General features: G+C 32.3%; 1 protein-coding gene across 3 annotated transcripts; it reads left to right on the top strand.

The window, feature by feature from the left end:
• The first annotated feature begins 385 nt into the window (after positions 1-385).
• Positions 386-14480, top strand: LOC139527341 (NAD(+) hydrolase sarm1-like). Of its 3 annotated transcripts, none has more exons than XM_071322731.1 (9): positions 386-449; positions 2600-3888; positions 4823-4999; positions 5638-5762; positions 6328-6563; positions 7830-7938; positions 10069-10258; positions 11182-11303; positions 12304-13046. In XM_071322731.1, exons 2-9 carry the CDS (start codon positions 2614-2616, stop codon positions 12488-12490), a joined length of 2421 nt encoding a protein of 806 aa, XP_071178832.1. In that variant the 5' UTR covers positions 386-449; positions 2600-2613; the 3' UTR covers positions 12491-13046. The 3 variants fall into 3 exon arrangements, with proteins under 3 accessions (XP_071178832.1, XP_071178833.1, XP_071178834.1); XM_071322732.1 differs by having other exon boundaries at positions 388-461; positions 12304-14480; XM_071322733.1 differs by lacking the exon at positions 386-449 and adding an exon at positions 574-685 and having other exon boundaries at positions 12304-12723.
• Positions 14481-18933: the final 4453 nt, after the last annotated feature.

Genomic DNA, 18933 nt, shown 5'->3' with positions numbered 1-18933 from the left:
TTCCTTTTCTGTTCGGTGTGTTCAATGTAGATATATTTGATATTTTAAACTTTAATTTGATATAATTTTTGGCATTAATAACTAAAAAAATATATTAAGGTCACAATTAATTCGATAAATAAAAAAAAAATAAAAACAAATTGCGCTGTTCAGCGATATGCGGTTTGCGATCGGTAATGAAATTTAGATTTACCGTCTAATTAATATTCGTTCATGCATTTTGTTGAGTTATTTTAATGTTATGTTGCATATTTAAGTTGTTTTGCTGTTTGTTCTTATGTTCTGTGGTATATTTTAAGTGTTCTGTGGTATATTTTTAGTGTTCTGTGGTATTCTGTGGTGTTCTGTGGTATTCTGCGGTGTTCTGTGGTAAAAAGACGCTCCGTAATATTCCGTATTAATGTTGATGAAGGAAGAAGATATGAGGGTCATTCAGTCAAGTTTCTAGGGTAGAAATTAAGGTTTATATTACAAACATCAGTCAAATTAAAGCCATAACCATACAATGTCTAATATAACACAGTTGACAAATGTGTCAAGCCTAAAACTGTCAATATATATTTTGAGGTTTCAACTGTCTGTTCATCACTGACATCAGATCATCTGGTCATGAGCCTCCACTGGCACTGCAGGCACTCAGAATTGTATCTATCCACAGGGGCAGTAACAGCCAATATAAAAAAAGGTAGTTCCAACCATATGTCCCCATTCTAATGCATTGGTTGTTCAGAAAAAATGGGGGGGGGGGGGGTTCTAACCCAACCCTAGATAAAAAAAAAGGGGGGGGGAGGGTCAACAATCATGACAATATATTCCCATTCAAATTCATTGATCGTCAAAAAAACCCAACCTTCTTGGATCTACCACTGCCCGTAACCCTCTTCCTGGATACGGCACTGACAGTCAAGGGGTACTACAAGTTATTTTATTTTATCACCTTGCACTTTCACATTTTGACTGATGAGTTTGTTAAAAATTCTGACCAGTTGAACAGTTTGGTTTTATTTGGTCAGAATTTTGAATGAGTTGCAGTAGTCAGATAGCAACACTAACAGTCAAGTCACTGTAAAAACTTATGTCCCACACCCTTTTGAAATTGCACTAAATACTAAATACTGTATTTAGGAGAACTCTATAAGTCTTTCTTTCTAAATTAGTGTTGAAGCCTGAGATTATGAAAGTTTAATATAGAAGATAGTGCCAATAATTGAAATTCATTACTCAATGTTTACTGATACTTGATAATACCATAGTGCCTTAGTTATATGAGGGGGGATAGGAGGGGTCCTGATCCCGAAATTCCGGACGTAAAAAAACGAATTCCTGAGGTCCCGAATTTAAATAAAGTAAATCCTGATGTCCCGAAATCCGAAAAAACGATTCCCGGATCCCGAAAGGGTCAATCCCGAAATCCCGAGCTTAAAAACACCCGATCCCGGAGTCCCGATAAAGATCCTATACCCCCTCTTATATGCTAATTAATAAAAACGCTTAAATAATCCCCCTTTTTTCAATGGCATGTACACGTTAAATTTCCCTTTTTCTGACTAGCACCCTTTTCAAATCCTGGACAGAACACTGTTATACAAGTAATCTTTATCATGTTTATTTATAAATTTGAAGCATATATATCCAACTATCACATGACTTTGGTGATTTCACACATACATTTTTAACCTGTATCATGCCCAAGTAATTTGAATGCACAGGGGAGTTCATGAATTGATAAAATAAATAAATATTAGTTCATGATAAAAAAGTGTGGAACTATATAGTAATTCCTCATATCATGTCATGCATATATTTCATGTATTTACAAATATAGTTGTGCTATTTTGAAAGTTTAATTTTTGGTCTTTTCCTTTCCATGAAATATTGCAACTTTGTCCTGCTAAACCTTAAATTTCGATTTAAACAAAATAGATTGAAAAAATTGTGGAAAGATGTGGTTATTACTCAATTCATAAATATTTTAAATATCATAAAGGCAATAGTTTATTATATGATTATGTCCCTTCCAGATTGATTTGAAAATTAGCTGTTGTCAGAAAATCTGTTATTATTTTTCAAGAAGCTGACCGCTAATCGGCATTAGAAGTAAACAACGACAAGATATGTAGTAACTACAACAGCAGGGTGAGCTAAAAAGTGCAACAAAACCTGGAAACAAAAATTAAAACTTGTGTGTTAAAAATTTTGGTAGCATTAATCATTGTTAATCATCTTAATTTCATGCAGCATTTCCTGAAATAGAAATAATTGATTAGTACAAAAAATGTATTCTTGATATTTGTGTACTTTATTAAACACTTGCAATACTGTGGATTCATTTATTTTCCAAGGCACCAATTTTCATGGATTTTGGAAAACTTACGTATTCCTTGATGTCTATAATTTTGTGGTTTTGCCGAAGTTTGCATACTAACCTATAGAAGATTTGCTTATAGTTGATAATTCAATTTCATGGTTCACCTCTACCAACGAAATACACGAAAATTGGAATCCAACGAAAAATAATGAATCCATAGTACTATTACTGACTTTCTACATGATCTAAGGAAGCAAAAAATTCTCAATTTTAACTATATATTTTTTTCAGACTAAATCTTCATTATGGAGAATCTGGAAGGCAAAGGGACTGTAAGAAGGATTCAGTCGGAGGCTAAGTTCTCTGGACTTCCAACTGATCCATATAAAGCTCTAGAAAGATCACAATCGGCCAGAACACTTCTCCACGACATAGAGGATGAGGAGGAGATGACAGAGAAAAATCAGGAGTCACCACATCATAATGTATCGGAATGTTCTAAAGTATATTTGGATCTGTCGCAACCAGAAAATTCAGAACAACGTCTCGTCAACAATATAGATCAGGACCATCTTAAGAATAGAAATGAAAAATGTGTATTTTTATCAGGAAATGAAGATTTGAACAATTACACATTGAAACACTCAGAATCTGAGGATCAGTCTACAACAGAAAATTCTGATTGGTCTTCCAGTCTACAACATCTTACATGTCAACTTAAGGTAAAAATTGAGGTCATCAAACAATGTGCAGGTGATTCTCTTATCCAAGCATTACGTGACATCAGTTTATTAGTGGAACAAGCTTGGGCCATTCCCACCTATGGTAGGGATGTAGCATATAGTTTATGTGACACTCTTCGTGAAGAACACGCTCTAGACATTGTGATAGGAAACTGTGCCTCTCAAAACAAAGAACTGATGAAGACTTCAGGAAGATTACTTGACAAAATTTTATCCACAAGAAATCGACAGAGAGTAGCACACTATGGACTAGAAATAGTGGTTAAAATGACCGTGGATGCTAAGGGGGAGTTTGATATGGCGAGATTTAGTACGGGAATATTGGAGAGTCTCTTCAAGACGTCAGAAGAAACGTGTAGAAAGTTGACTGTCCTTGGGGGGCTTGATGTTTTACTTTATTGGTGTAGAAGTAATGATCGTCTGACATTACGTCACTGTGCAATAGGTTTGTCAAATATGGCTTTGTATGGTGGCCCTGAAAACCAAGAAGAGATGGCAAAACACAAAGTCCCAGAATGGCTCTTCCCTCTGGCATTTAATGATGACGATAGTGTAAGATATTATGCCTGCTTAGCAATTTCTGTACTGGTTGCCAATAAAGAAATTGAATCTGCTGTATTACAATCTGGTACCCTAGATCTTGTTCTTCCATTCATTGCTAGTCACTCTCCCAGTGAATTTGGGAGGATGGACCTTTCTCATCGTCATGGTAGATCCAGGGGATGGTTGAAACGTCTGGTTCCCTTATTATCCAGTAAAAGGGAGGAATCTGAAGCATTAGCAGCATTTCATTTTGCAATGGAGGCAGGAATTAAATCTCTCCAGAAAAAGACAGAAGTAAGTTATGTATATATCATGTATATAAGGCCAAATAAAAATATATGTGTGGTTCCAGTAACCCTACCGTCCCTACATTTTCAGCTTAAGAATAGCCTACCCTAAAGATTTTATTGTCATTTTTCATTAAGCACTGTTAAAGTTAGAATGTTGCTCCCATAGACTCAATGTAAAAAAAACAACATAAAATTAAAAAAAAATCCCTACCTACATGTACCTACACTAACTTTTTTTCAGATGTAACCTGAACCACACATACTTTTTTATTTGGCCTAATATGAACTGTGTCGAATAGAAATCGACCTTATGAATGAGTCTTTGATTGGAACATTCAAATTCCAGATATAGATGCAGTTTGGACTGTTTTGTAGGGTTCTTATGTTTTCAAACAGTTTAAAACTTTGCCATGCTTGCATAGAGATTTTCTAACTAGAAATAGGTCAACAGATATATTGATATCCTTTTGCATTTACATTTACATATACAAGACTTTAGCTAGTCATGCTAGTTGGAAATTAGTTACAAGTGCTAATGTGGCGTAAAGCAACCAACAATCAATCAATCAATGGAAAATAAGATGAATATAAATAACTTCATACTTTGATCATCATTCAAATCAGTTTAATTAAAATCAAATCTCTCATTTTAGGAAAAAATGCGTTAAGACCCTAGAAAATACATACATTGATGAACATTTAAATTTATAGTTAACCTATCTCCACGAAATACACCAACATTGGAACCACACTAATAAAAAATTTGATAATGGAAATGGGGAATGTGTCAAAGAGACAACAACCCAACCAAAGAGCAGAGAATAGCCCAAGGGTCACCAATGGGTCTTCAACATGAATACTTAATTCACAGTAACATTAGATTCGTTGTTAGAATTTTGAATTATGAACCAATAATGTTCAATAATGTTTTTTTCCAGGTATTTCATGAAGTAGGCGCTATACGTCCATTAAAAAGGTTAGCTAGTAGTCCAAATGCTACAACCTCTAAATTAGCTTGTGAAGCTCTAAGAATTATTGGAGAGAATCTACCGCACAAACTGACTGCACAAGTTCCTGTGTGGACTGTTGAAGATGTGAAATTCTGGGTATCACAAGTATGTATACAACTCCACAACTCCAGCACATATATATATATATATATATATATATATATGACAAAGACATGATAGAAGATATTCGCTACTCTGGTTTTTGAATTTTATACAAATATTCAGAACCATTCAATTTATACATGTATTGTCTCATTAAAAATTCTACCTTCAACATGAAAGATGCAATGTAAATTTAGATACTATGCATTGTTTTATTAATGCAAAAATGTATTAAAATCAGTTTTGCAATAATCATGATAATCATGATAATCAAAACTCCCATTCCTAATTTCAGTAGTGAGTTTTCCTTCACAAAAGGTTTGTAATCTCATTAATTGTATTTCACATTTTTTTCATTAATCAGTGATTTCACTGATTTGCAATAAATATTAATTTAATTCACAGATTTACTAGCAGAGACCATTATTATAAAAACGTAATAACACTTTCATGATCATAATTACATGAACCATACTATTCATCATGAAGAAAAATTAATAAGGAACTTATTTTTGTAGAACAAACTGTCAGTTCTGTTGATTTTATGTTTATAATCTCCTTTAAATGTTAATCATGTTCCCCAGGCTATTTATTTCACGATTTTTTTCAAATATCAAATTTACTAACATTTTTATCTACAGAATGGCTTTGAAGAATTTGCTGTTAATTTTGAGAGATGTAAAGTAGATGGCGACCTGTTATTAACATTAACAGAAGAGGACTTGTCAGGCAGTCTGCATATAAAATGTAGAATAGCACACAAAAGGTATATGAATATCGTTAACAGACACGACAAAAAATATTTTATTTAGGTGTTATTCACATTAACAGGTGGCCTAGTGGTCTAAGTAGTTACTTCTGTTATCACTAGCCAATCAACACTGAGGTTGTGAGTTCGAAACCCTGCTCATGTGGGTTCTCTCGACCCCAATCTTAAATGACCAGGGTTGTCTGTTTCCCTATGGAAGGTAAGTAGTTTTCTCTGGGCACTCTTAGCTTCCTCCAAAAAAAAGAAACAGGCCACCACAAAATAGCCCAAAAGTAGCACTTAAAAGTCATGAAAGTGGCATTAAACCACTAACAATCAATCAATCATTAACAGAAAATGGCCACAGATTAATTTGGGTATTTTTTTTACGTTAACAGAAAATGGTTAAAAATATAAAAAAGAGATTAAAAATCAGTTCTGGAACACTACCTTGCTATGTTATATTAAGATTTTAAGAAGACCATTTAAAAAAACAGTCATGAACAAGTAAATAAATACAATTTGAGTTTGAATTTTGTCAAGTGTTTGCAAGTATTTTATAATTTGCACTATATTTTGACAGATTTATGAGAGAATTAAAAAGACTTAAGATAACAGCTGACTATGCATCATCAGATCCAACCAAACTGGACGATTTTTTGATGGAGTTGGGGTCAGAGTTCAGCCAATATACCTATTCCATGTTACAGGCCGGTGTAGACATGCTTTATCTACCTGACCTAACTGAGGAACAGTTGGCCAATGATTGTGGCATTTCTAGTGGCATACATAGGAGTAAAATATTACAGAAAATTAGAGGTAAGGCAATGATTGTGGCATCTATAGTGGCATACATAGTAGTAAAATATTACAGAAAATTAGCGGTATGCAGATAGGGCTTAATCATAAAATTGAGAATGGAAATGGGCAAAAAGAAACAACAACTCAGACCATAGAGTAGACAACAGATGAAGGCCTCCAATGGGTCTTCAATGCAACGAAAAACTCCTGCATCCATTTATGTTTATACAGCTTCATGTTAGATACCAGGGTCAATGTTCAACTGTTTAGTTTTTAGATCCCAGAAATGCAGGTTAATGCATGCATAGCAAATTCCTTGTGTAAATGATTTTTAAATTTACCTTGTGCTAACAACCTTTTCGACAATTTACTGAACAGGGATCATTTGTCCCTTAAGTTTTCTTCTATACTTATAGATTATCATTGATGGTATCAACGAGATTAGTTTTCTTGTTTGAGCCTGTAAGGCGAAAGCGAGAAAAGCAATTGAGTTCAGAAGACCAATTATAATCTGTTTATTGCTATTTTACCAATAACGATATTGTCAATTTCTTGTCAACTTTATTAGCAAAGCCACTTGCCTCCTTAGTTTCTAGGGATAATGTTCAGTTTCAAGTGAGTAGAATGATATGAAAAATTATCACAAAAAATGATCAAATGAAAAATGCACAAGATAGCGATAATGTGGATTTATTTATTTTTCACTGATATCAATTTTTTTGTTGTTGGAGAGGACAGCTTTTTTGATATTTTTTGTTTTTGTTTCGCTACTTTTAAAGTGACCAACATTGAGTTATTCAATTTGTTGTTTTGATCCATGAAGAATTGAAGACCATAAAGAAAATTCCCTTCAAATATTAAGAATCTTGAGGTGAAATTCAAGAAAAATGTTGCTGTCATTTTCGACTGAGAGAGAATTCAAAACATTATGTGTCAAATGTTGTTATTTTCTTTTTTTTAATGTTATAAAAACTCAAATAGGTGATACTGAAATCGCTTGTTAAAGTAGCACCCCTGACTGTTTATGGAGGCAATAAAAAAAACATTTGTTGAAAAAAGAACAATAAAACCATGGTTAAACAAAAAAAGTCATGTAATCCTCCTTAAAATATAACACATAAATAAAGATTTGAGTAAAGAAAGTACCCTACCAAAATCCTGGGGTAAACTCGTGAGAAGAGAAAATATCACAACAATCAAGGAAATACATGGGAATACATGCAAGAAACAGATCGAAATCAATTATTTGTGTTAACAATTTAATAAAGATGTTTTAATAAACAGTTTCAGAGGAACAAAAGACAGAAAGTGACAGTGGAGATATTATTGATGGGCGTAAAGTGACGGATGTTTTTATAAGTTACAGAAGGGTAAATGGGTCCATGTTAGCAAGGTAAAGTTATTCAAACATGTGCTCCTTAATCTTGATATTGCTTAAGCTTCAGAGCCTAATTTAATCAGTCATAGATTCCTTTGATCTGTAGCCACATTAACTCTCATGCAGTAAAAGGGGTTATGGTAATTTTCTGTAAAATTAGTTGAGCATTCAACCCAGGTTGGCACAAAGGTTGTCTTGATAAGTTTACAAAAATTGGAATTAATGGAGTTTTGTTACTTAAAGAAAGCAACAAGTTGTTATTGTTGGAGAAAAGTTTGTGCATGTATCAGTTAGGGTGCCCCAACGGTTATCTTGTGTCCCATTTTATTTCTAATATCTATAAATGACATAGTTGGTGATTTAAAATGTGATATTAAACTTTTTTCTGACAAGACTACATTTTATGAAGTAATTGATAACAAATAAGAAGCAGAAAAGTTAAATAAAGATTTTCAATCTGAACAAAATGGAAATAATGACGATCTTTAAGAAGTGCCATAAAAAATTATCACCAATAAGTTTATATGAATGATTACAATGTATATTACAGTGAAACCTGGGTAAACCGAACCCTGATAAAACCGAATTGCAGTTTAAACCGAACAATTTTCAAAGTCCCACAAAATTTCCCTATCAATTAACGTTAATCTAACCTGAAAAAACCGAACCCTGTCAACACCGAATTCCGAACGCTTTTTGAAGGCTCGTTAGTAAATTATTATCTAAAAATTACCTGTCAAAATCGATCAATACCAATCAAAACAATAAAATATTATTAATTATTTGCATGATTTAATTAAACAAACACAGGATGGCAGAGTATCCCCGAAGGTATTTGAGGTTTAATGAACTTGTGAATTGTTATTACAAACTAATTAGCATGTCTGTGTCCATGTATAAAGTGATTTTTTGTACAGAAACGTTAAACTGGTCAGCTACCCCCATCGCCGATAATGACGAGAAAAGAACTTTCCCTCATATCAATTAAATGCACCTTACTCAAATAATTACGGCCACAAAATCGAAACTGCCATTCTGTAGCTAAACTGTTTATTTAAATAATAGTTTTAAAGCCTTTCACCGGATTAAGAAGTCGTGCAACACAACAGGGTCAATGGATTTCGATTGCTGGATTCCCTTTATAGGCCCTATATATTTGATTCGAATGCCCCCGAGGACTCCCGTTAGCTATTTGGCAACGATAAAGTCCGAGAATAAACTGGACCCCTGCTGTTGTTTCACTGTTATCGTGTGCCGAAGTATCAATCAGCAGGTGACCAGTTTAGTCCGAGAACTCGTGTGTACAATGATGTTCCCGATTCAACTACGGCATTTGTCATTGACTGTGAATCTGAATTGGTCAGTGAATTAACGGATGAGAAAATAATTATAAAAAGCAAAATCGCTTCACGTCGGACATCTCCCAACGACGAGCGTGATTGACGGAGTGGCGTTTGATTTATAAACAAAAATGTAGCAAAACGTCTATCTTCATCTTCTTTTATTTTTTACATTTACATCTAAATCAACACAAAAATAACCTGTCGTCTGTTGTGTCACCTATTATCCCTTGTCAGTATATGCCAAAATTATTTGGTGTCGACTTCCGTTAACCTCTACAATCCGAACACCTGTGAAAACCGAACAAAACGCAAAGTCCCATGGGTGTTCGGTTTGGACAGGTTTCACTGTATATAGAAAGTGCACAAACGTTATGAGGTTATTATGAATGGAGATGGAGTTGGATTAATCTTGTAAAAAGGAAATTTAATAAGGCTCTTCCCCAATTAGCCTTATTTGGAGCAAGCTTCACTTTTTGTCCTGTTTTTAAAGCTAGTACAAATAAATTTGATATTTTCAGACAGTTTACATAAATTGTTTATTTAGAGATGTTGTCATGTTAGTTTTTCCAAGAGGCATCATTTTATATAAAGAAAGATTATTCTTGTATCTTTTATTATGAATTAAAGTACTAGTATCACATTTTAAATAGTACAGATAGACAAATGTATCTATAACACATATTCTTGAACTTCAAATGGATGGATAATTAATGTTTTAAAAGTGCTTAATCCTGCTTTGTATTCTAAGTCATTCATTATGAATACAGAATTCTCTTTTTAACCAAAAACATTTGATTTTCAGTTTATTGAAGGTATTTCTGCAGCTGAGGGGATTTACAGTATTTTTAGATATAGAGAAATTAAATGCTGGTAAATTTGATGAGGGATTATTGAGTAGCGTGAGGTCATCACGTAATTTTATACTGGTACTGACACCAAATGCTCTCGATAGATGTGTAGGAGATAAAGACAAAAATGACTGGGTTCACAGGGTAATGTATTTTTTGTTTTTAAATGCATCATTTTGAACGCATTAATATATCTCCAAGATTTCTAATCTGTTTTGTGTAGTTAGAGAGCTAGGATACCTGTAGTAATCCTTGCGCCCAACAGATTACCATGTATTACTAGTTTGTTTTTATGCACCACCTATGATAGTAGAGGCGCATTATGTTTTCTGGTCTGTGGCTCCGTTCGTCCGTCTGTGGTTCCGTTCGTCCGTCCAGGTTAAAGTTTTTGGTCAAGGTAGTTTTTGATGAAGATGAAGTCCAATCAACTTGAAACTTAGTACACTTGTTGCTTATAAGATGATCTTTCTAATTTTTAAGCCAAATTAGACTTTTGATCCCAATTTCACGGTCCACTGAACATAGAAAATGATAGTGGGAGTGGGGCATCCGTGTACTATGGACACATTCTTGTTTTGAAAATAAATTAATTCTCTTATCATTAGAAATGGATGAATACATAGTTTTCACTGACATCACATGATAAGGGGAATTCTTAGTTATCTGTCATCTTGTAGGTCATGCTTTTTATAGCGTGCCTTTGTTTATAAGTTGACCTGTCACCTTCATTTATTGATTTTTACTTGGTTGAAATGCAGAGATCCTAGAAATGTAAAAATAACAGTTCTTTAAGTATAACTCAAATGGTTCACCATAATTTATTTAATGCAAAATACTGGTAACTGTGCGAGTATTTGACAGGAAAAAGATGTTTAATTATTAAAAGAATTGCTGTACAGGAGAGGAAAATTATAAGATAAGTGTATTTGCTTTGGTTCCGAAAGGTAGTGTTATGCTTTATGTTCAACTTGTACTTAGATGTATTTTATCTTATAATAATGTAAATAATAAAAAAAAATACTGTCTATACAGAAGATTGTTTATAAGTATTGTTATCTATTTTCCAGGAAATAGTAGCAGCATTAGAAAGTAAGTGTAATATTATACCAATAATGGACAACTTCCGCTGGCCATCAGCTGACCAGTTACCTGAAGATATGAAACAGATCACATTCTTTAATGGTATAAGGTAAGAAGATTTTCTGAAGATACAATTTTCTTAGTTTAATAGTATCAAGTGGTATAAAATAGAGCATTTATAAATATGTTAAAACAACAATTAATGGCCTTAGTATAGAACCCTGTGGTATACCTTTATGGATGTCAGCCCAAGCACTCAGATCATTGTTGACTTTTATTTGTTATTAACTACTAGATAAATAGGACTTTAAAAGAGCAACTGAATGGCGGAATACACCATATGCTGATAATTTATATAGCAAGATATTGTGAGGAAGGCAGTCAAATGCATTAGAAAGATCATTTAATACCGCTGCAATGTACTGTTTTTGTTAAGAGCTTCACACCAATCTTCTAACACTATGATAAGTGTGGTCTGACAACTATGTCCATGTATAAATGCACACAAAAAAGGATTAAATGTTTTATCAAAGTATTCAGTTAGTTTAAACATATTTATTTTTAGTGGATTGGGAAACAAGTTTTGCAACTTATATTAATCCCTTTCCACTTTGCGGGTGTGAATGCTGCCTTGTAGCGGCATTAGCCTGCTCTTTTTGGAAATCTACATGGTTGTCTTTAATGTGCAAGAGATATGGCTCTCTCTTAACACGGGTCAGCCATTTATCGTCCCCTTCCGACGGACTATCATTGTTTCCTCGAGACCATACTCGCAAATGGTGTCAAGGGAGAGCTGAAAATTCAGTTCCTGAAATTTTCATCCCAGACGGGAATCGAACCAGGAACCTTTGTGTTAGTAGTCCGATGCACTAACCACTACACCACGGCTCTCTTTTCTATGATCTTGTGTGCAGACTTCAGCAAGACCACAAAATTAACTATCCACAAACATGAACTTTTTCCTGTCAGAACCCTGGAAAATAAATGAATCCAAAGTATTTACCTCATGTTTGTTAAGTAAATATTGATGCACATGCTCCTATCAATTTATATTATGAAATATATGTAAGTTTTACATTTAATACATCATGACTGGCTTCTTCTTTCAGATGGATACATGAATATCAAGATGCCTGTGTGGAGAAGTTAGAACGATTCTTGAGAGGAGAAGTCAACATTAGCAGTAAACGAGCAGGATTGTTCCAGATGGGGTCATCTTCAGAGTTGTTACAACAACACCAAGCCAAATATAGCTCTAGTTCTAGTGAAAATTCTCCCAACTCAGACTGTAGCTAGTTCCAGATATCACATCTCCGAGTCTTGCTGTCCAAATTCTCCCTACTTAATATGTGCATTAATCTCCTAACCTCTAATTGTAGCTTGTCCCAGTTCTAACACCTCAGAGAGTTGTTTGTCCAAATTCTCCCTACTTACTTTGAACCTTCAATTGTAGCTTGTTCCAGTTCTCACACCTCAGAGATTTGTTCGTCCAATTCTCCCTACTTAATATGTTTATGAAACTCCGAACCTCTAATAGTAGCTTGTCCCGGCTCTCACACCTCGGAGATTTGTTTGTTGAAATTCTCCCTACATAATATGTATATGAATCTTCCAACCTCTAATTGTAGCTTGTCACGGCTCTCTTACCTCAGATAATTGTTTTCCCAAATTCTCCCTACTTTATATGTATTTGAATATCCTAACCTCTAATTGTAGCTTGTCCCGGCTCTCACACCTCAGAGATTTGTTTGTTCTAATTCTCCCTACATAATATGTATATGAATCTCCCAACATCTAATTGTAGCTTGTCCCAGCTCTCATACCTCAGATAATTGTTTTCCCAAATTCTCCCTACTTTATATGCATGTGAATCTCCTAACTTGCAATTGTATTTAATGTGTCTTGTAAAATATTAACTATTGTGATATTACAAGATTATTGTTGATGGCTATATTTTAACCTGTGACAAAATATGTGCATTTGACCATTTTCACTTGATAAGGAAAGAGATGCCTATGGCTAAACAGATAACTGACATTAGTTTAATATGCATTTAAATGAGCAATTAATTTGGAATGCATGGAAATTGAATCTGTTTATATGATTTTCTGAAAACTTAATTCTTATTGCAGCGTTTTCCCCATAATTTCTATATACCGTCCTGGTCATTTCCAATTTTTTCTATCAGAAAGTGTAGCTAAACTGTAACAAAATGAGGGTTAATAATAGCTTGAAAATTTCAATTTTCGAGCAGGGATACATATTTATTTCCAGAAAATTGGTTTATTGTAAGTCCTTAAGCAATTAAGTTTATAAAAGGTTTAAGTTAGGAATTTTATGTGCCTTTTAACATTTTGATTTATATCTAAGATCTTGACTGAGACACATGCATTTTGTATTTTTGACATAACAACTTCACACTAAAAGTTTCATTACAGTCAATACTTTTAAAAGTTATAAGAAGAAACAAGGCTAATCTATGCAGATAATTTGAAAATCACATAACAATGAGAACAATTTTAAGAATGTTTTAAACTTTACAAACATTTAGACACTTGTTTTTGTTGAAAACTGTATGTTTTCATGTTTTTATATGCGTGTTTTTCATGTTTTTTATTTGAGTGTTTTCATGTGTTGATGGATTGCTGTCTCATTAATGTATAACCTACAACATTTTGTATTCATTCATAAATTTAAGAGCAGTTTGCACATACAAGGTTATGTAAACAGTATGATTTAAAAAAGATTCAGGATTGTTTGTCAGTGAGAATACAAAATGAGAATCAGGATATATGCCAAGGAGACAGGAATCTATCAACAGGAAGAAGGCATCAAGACCTTGTTTCCATGGTGTTAAATTCTCAATTAACTTATTTTGAAGTTCACAAAAGATGCATAACATTCTGATTTCTGAACTGAATCTCAAAAATTTGAAAATGTATCTTTTACAATCTCACATTTATTTATAGAAGCTGAATAAAAGAATTCTTTATAGATAAAAAAATATTTATAGAAATCTGGATGGTAATCATGCTTTATAGATATACTCATAACATTCCATGTGTTCATGTGTTTACTGTGGATTTGTTATTATTTGTTGATACCAATTTTTTCGTGGATTACGTAGGTAAAAGAAAACCTCAAATTTAAATGTTCAAACTAATTACTTATTATCTATACAAATGTATGCAGACATGGTGAAAACAAAAACAACCAACAGAATGGTAAATCAAATTTTTACAAAACTGAGTTTTTCTCAATCCACAAAAATTGTACCCACGAAAAATGAATGAATCCATTGTAACTGTGTTTATTTAGTTGTCCCGTTCTTTTATGATACATATATTTGTAATGAATTGTAAAGACTATTGTAGAAATATAACATTTTGTTTTTCATGCTCCTTTCACATTTTTCAGAAAGAAGATGCATTACCTTTTGAACCTTTTAATTTCTGAAATTTGGACATAAATTTGAGATCTATAATCAACAGTTTTCTTTAATATACAATGTACATGTACATGATGTATAAGGCATATATTATGTAGAGGATTTTGATACAATATTAAGTATGATGGTACCCAAAAATGGAGATGGATAGGGCAGGGAACCAGGTTTCCTAATGGAGAAAATTACTTAAGCCTGAGAATAAGTTATTATTTCCATTGATAATGGATATATGCTACGTTCACATGTAATTCAAATTCAATTCGCATTAATTCATTTGAATTAGTTTAATTCGCAATAGAAACGTTTAACGTCCAAACATAAATTCTAATTTGAATTGCAATGCATGTCAAATATGCTTTACTGTCCGAATGACATTAACTTTTAAATATGCTTTACTGTCCGAATGACGTTAACTTTTAATTCGTATTAACAAAACCGCATTTCTAATGCGAACTGGATAATGCGATTTAGCCAATTTGAATCAATCCAAAATTAAAAAAGAAGTGTGTGAACGCAATGATCAAATTCAATTCTCATTCAATTCGAATTCGATTGAAATTAAATGTACGTGTGACTGCAGCAATAGTGTTTGTCAGATATGTCTGTCTCGTCCTAATTGGAAGATTATTCCTGAAAGAGAAGGGTTTATTTATTACGGCCTTATATTGGCAATTTGATGTAATTTTATGGAAGCCTTATTTCTGAGAAATCTCAGTAATTATTTAACAGGGTAAATAAAAACGAAAATATTATGTACAACAGATATTTGTTTGTAGTTATATGTTTTTAATCTGAAAAGAAGGTAAAGTGGTGATATTGTAACATTGTATAAAGATTCCCTCATTTCATTCTACAGAGTTATTTCCCATGTCTGGTTTAAACAACAGTTGTTTAAAATTGAACAAATATTATGCATTTATATTTATTGGAAAGGAGTCAATGGACAGTAAATATTTACATGTATATGTTAATTTTCTATTACATATTGGAATAGTTTCTCATTTAGAAAAAAAGAAAGCAAAATATGAAGACGCAACTGTGATACTGTAAATTCAGAAATTTATGCACACATTTATTATTAGAAATTCTTAACCACCGGCAAAAATGTGAAGTCTTATTAATGTGATTGCAAAAATTAAACAAAGGAACATCACTCATGACATTTTTTGCAATTTTTCATACATCATAAAAATTGATGCCAGAGTAAATAAATGAATCCATAGTTTTTCATGTTGCATAGACAATTGTCCAATATGAAATGAGGGAATATAAATAATGTATTATAAATGGCATGTGGAAAAGAAATGCTTGAGATAGATAGTTTCCATTGACTTTGTTACAGTTGCAGTTATTTCCCTTTGTTTTGATTTTGGGGGGGGGGGAGGAAACAACTAGTTGATTCTCTGTTAAGATTTGTGGAATTAAAACTTTGATGACAGATTCTAAAAAGGCTTAAAGTCATATGAAATAAGTTTCTTCAAATTATAGTGTTATTTAGGAGATTATTTAACAAATGCATGCATATACTAAACTAAGTCCTCTATGCACTATTTTTATTATGCCCCATTTATGGGCATTATGTTTTCTGGCCTGTGCATCCGTTTGTATGTTCGTTCGTCCATTCCTTCGTTCATCCATCTGTCCTGCTTCAGGTTAAAGTTTTTGGTCGAGGTAGTTTTTGATAAAGTTGAAGTCCAGTCAACTTGAAACTTAGTACACATGTTCCCTATGATATAATCTTTCTAATTTTAATGCCAAATTAAAGATTTTCCCCCATTTTCTCATTCCACTGAACATAGAAAATAATAGTGCAGATGGGGCATCCGTGTACTGGGGACACATTCTTGTTTACATTTATTACAATCCGAAAAATATAACGGGAAAAAAAATTCCTTCAGTATAAAATATTGTTTTAATTTGAAGTATCATATGACTTTAAACAAAATATGTCCAGAAAACTTCTTTTCCTCCTTTTTTGTGTAACTGTAATTTTTTACATTTTGGCAGCTTTCAAGCAATGTAAAATACACAATTTTCTAAACTTTAGCAAAAGTTTGTCCACCTAATTTTTAGAGAGTTGATTTATGTCGAATTTTGACCTCTAGTACATAGACAAAAAGAAACAACTTTTGATTCAAATTACAACAATGGAAAACTATCTATGGGAAAAGATAAAAAGAAAATATAGTGCAATAGTAGAGTAGAAGAGTTACAAATTGCTAAGTTAAGGAGGCTTTTGTCTGACCCCTGCATGAGTTGCATGGTAAAAAGGGGGCTTAACCCTAGCTAAATTATATATGTTATAGCATTTTGTGATACATTTGTATTATTTTTTGTATAGTGTGTGATATATTTGTTAGAATGATATTTTTAACCCATCAGCCCTTTTGGCTGCCATTTTTGGATTTGATTTTTTAAGTTTTTCAGCCCTTTTGGCTGTATTCTTAGATTTGTAATCAAATTTTGCAATGTTATTGAACAATTGTTAGATATTATTTCTAATATATGAAAGAATGTAAGATATATACATGTAGTTATTGGTGTTAATGTACATTAGTAGGCATGATTTGTTTAACTATTTTAACGATGATTTTAACTTGTTCTTCCTTTATAAAATTTTTATTCTTGAATATTAGATTATTCATTGAAAAATTTAGATGGACAGTTAATTTATAAAATAACTAGTATGAAACACCTGCAATCTATATCTTGCCATTTTGAAATCATCAGAAGTTTACATTTGCAACATTAATCAATGTTCTTATATTTTATTTTTATTCTGCAATTTTGTTTTAGTGACCATAATTCTCAGCACAGTGTTGTAGATTTTCATTCCATGAGTTTTTCCCTTTTTCAGATATTTTATCGGTTGTCTTATTTTTTTTTAATTATTTCTAAATATCTCTTCAAACTTTATATTTATAAGTTATATACATTAATAAAACTATTAATAAAAGTAAATTGACAGAAATAAAAACTCTTAAAAACATTTGCATTTCATGACGATTTGTTATAGTTTAGTGTCACTATCATCACAGACACTATTGCCGTCTGCAGATTGCCAGATTCATACTGTTATTTTAAAATTTTGTTTCATTAATTTATGTGCCATAAAATTTTGTTTTTTTAAAGTTTATTTAATATATTAGTTCTGATTTGTTATTATTATAGAGATATAATTTGTTAATTATTTTTGGTTTATTTTTTCAATACTCAGATGTAAGATACTCGTTACAAGATCTATACTCAATTTATTAAAAACTAGTCAATGATTTATTCATATTTTTCTACAAACTAAAGAAATTTCAACTATACATAGCATTAGATAAAAAAAAATACAGTGTAACCTGTATAATTTGAACTCTGTCAGTTAATGGTTCTGAACGCATGTTAATAATAGAAGTCAGGTGTACACAGGTTAATTTTGTTGTTATGGCGGCACTCCCTTACTTAATTATAAAACATTTGATGCGTATAGTGTTATTTGCTACATAGGCAAATTGTTTTTGTAAAGGTTGCAGCCCTAGCATTGCTTTGTTATAATTAACTAATGCCACTGTTATGTATTGTTTGTTTTTATGTATTTAATATTATATATTGGAATATTTTAATTTTGTTTTGTTGACTATTGTATTTCTAAAATAAACGTACTAATTTCTATGTGCACAACTCATTCTTCTGAAATAACCTAATTCAGGCACACTGCAGGCAAATGTAAATCCATAATTTGTAATTTGTCATGGTACTCTGGAAAACTACAGTAATAAAAATGGATCGCAATGATACAGCAAATATGACAAAAAGTGGAATTAAACACCAACAATAAAATTTACAATGGAAATGGGGAATATGTCAAAGAGACAGCCCTACCAATTCAAAGACCAGATAACAGCGAGAAAATCCTGCTCCTGGAGGTGGGCCTCAGCTGACCAATAAATAAAATTGTGTACTACTTAATTTAAATGAAAATGGACGTCAATGAAGAATAAAGAAACGTACAGCAATAGTCAATACACACAGTAAATCTTGAACTTTAAAGAAGTTTGAGCCTGATGTCAGAATAGGTAACAAAAGAAGCTTAACAAAATTACAAATGACTACTAAACCAAAATAGCAAAACCAAAATTGACACAACTACTCAACAAAGACCGCTCACTAAATCAGGGAACTATTTTTGGGATGCATTATCTAAATTTTGCAAAATTATTGTTTTTTTTAGAAAGATGTGTATTCTGTCCTTAGTCAGAGTCCATAGTAACATAATAGTGCTAATCAGAAAATAATGGGTAGC

The sequence above is a fragment of the Mytilus edulis genome, chromosome 6, assembly GCF_963676685.1.
Source record: "Mytilus edulis chromosome 6, xbMytEdul2.2, whole genome shotgun sequence".
Classification (NCBI taxonomy): domain Eukaryota; kingdom Metazoa; phylum Mollusca; class Bivalvia; order Mytilida; family Mytilidae; genus Mytilus; species Mytilus edulis.
This window is presented reverse-complemented; position numbering and strand designations above follow the sequence as displayed.

What these genes read in the sequence shown, in the direction of transcription:
- LOC139527341 (XM_071322732.1), top strand. Translation starts at nt 2,614, where the DNA reads ATGGAGAATCTGGAAGGCAAAGGGACTGTAAGAAGGATTCAGTCGGAG. An exon ending in CTCTCCAGAAAAAGACAGAA is followed by an intron (nt 3,889 to 4,822) that starts GTAAGTTATGTA and finishes GTTTTTTTCCAG; the next exon opens with GTATTTCATGAAGTAGGCGC. An exon ending in AAAATGACTGGGTTCACAGG is followed by an intron (nt 10,259 to 11,181) that starts GTAATGTATTTT and finishes TCTATTTTCCAG; the next exon opens with GAAATAGTAGCAGCATTAGA.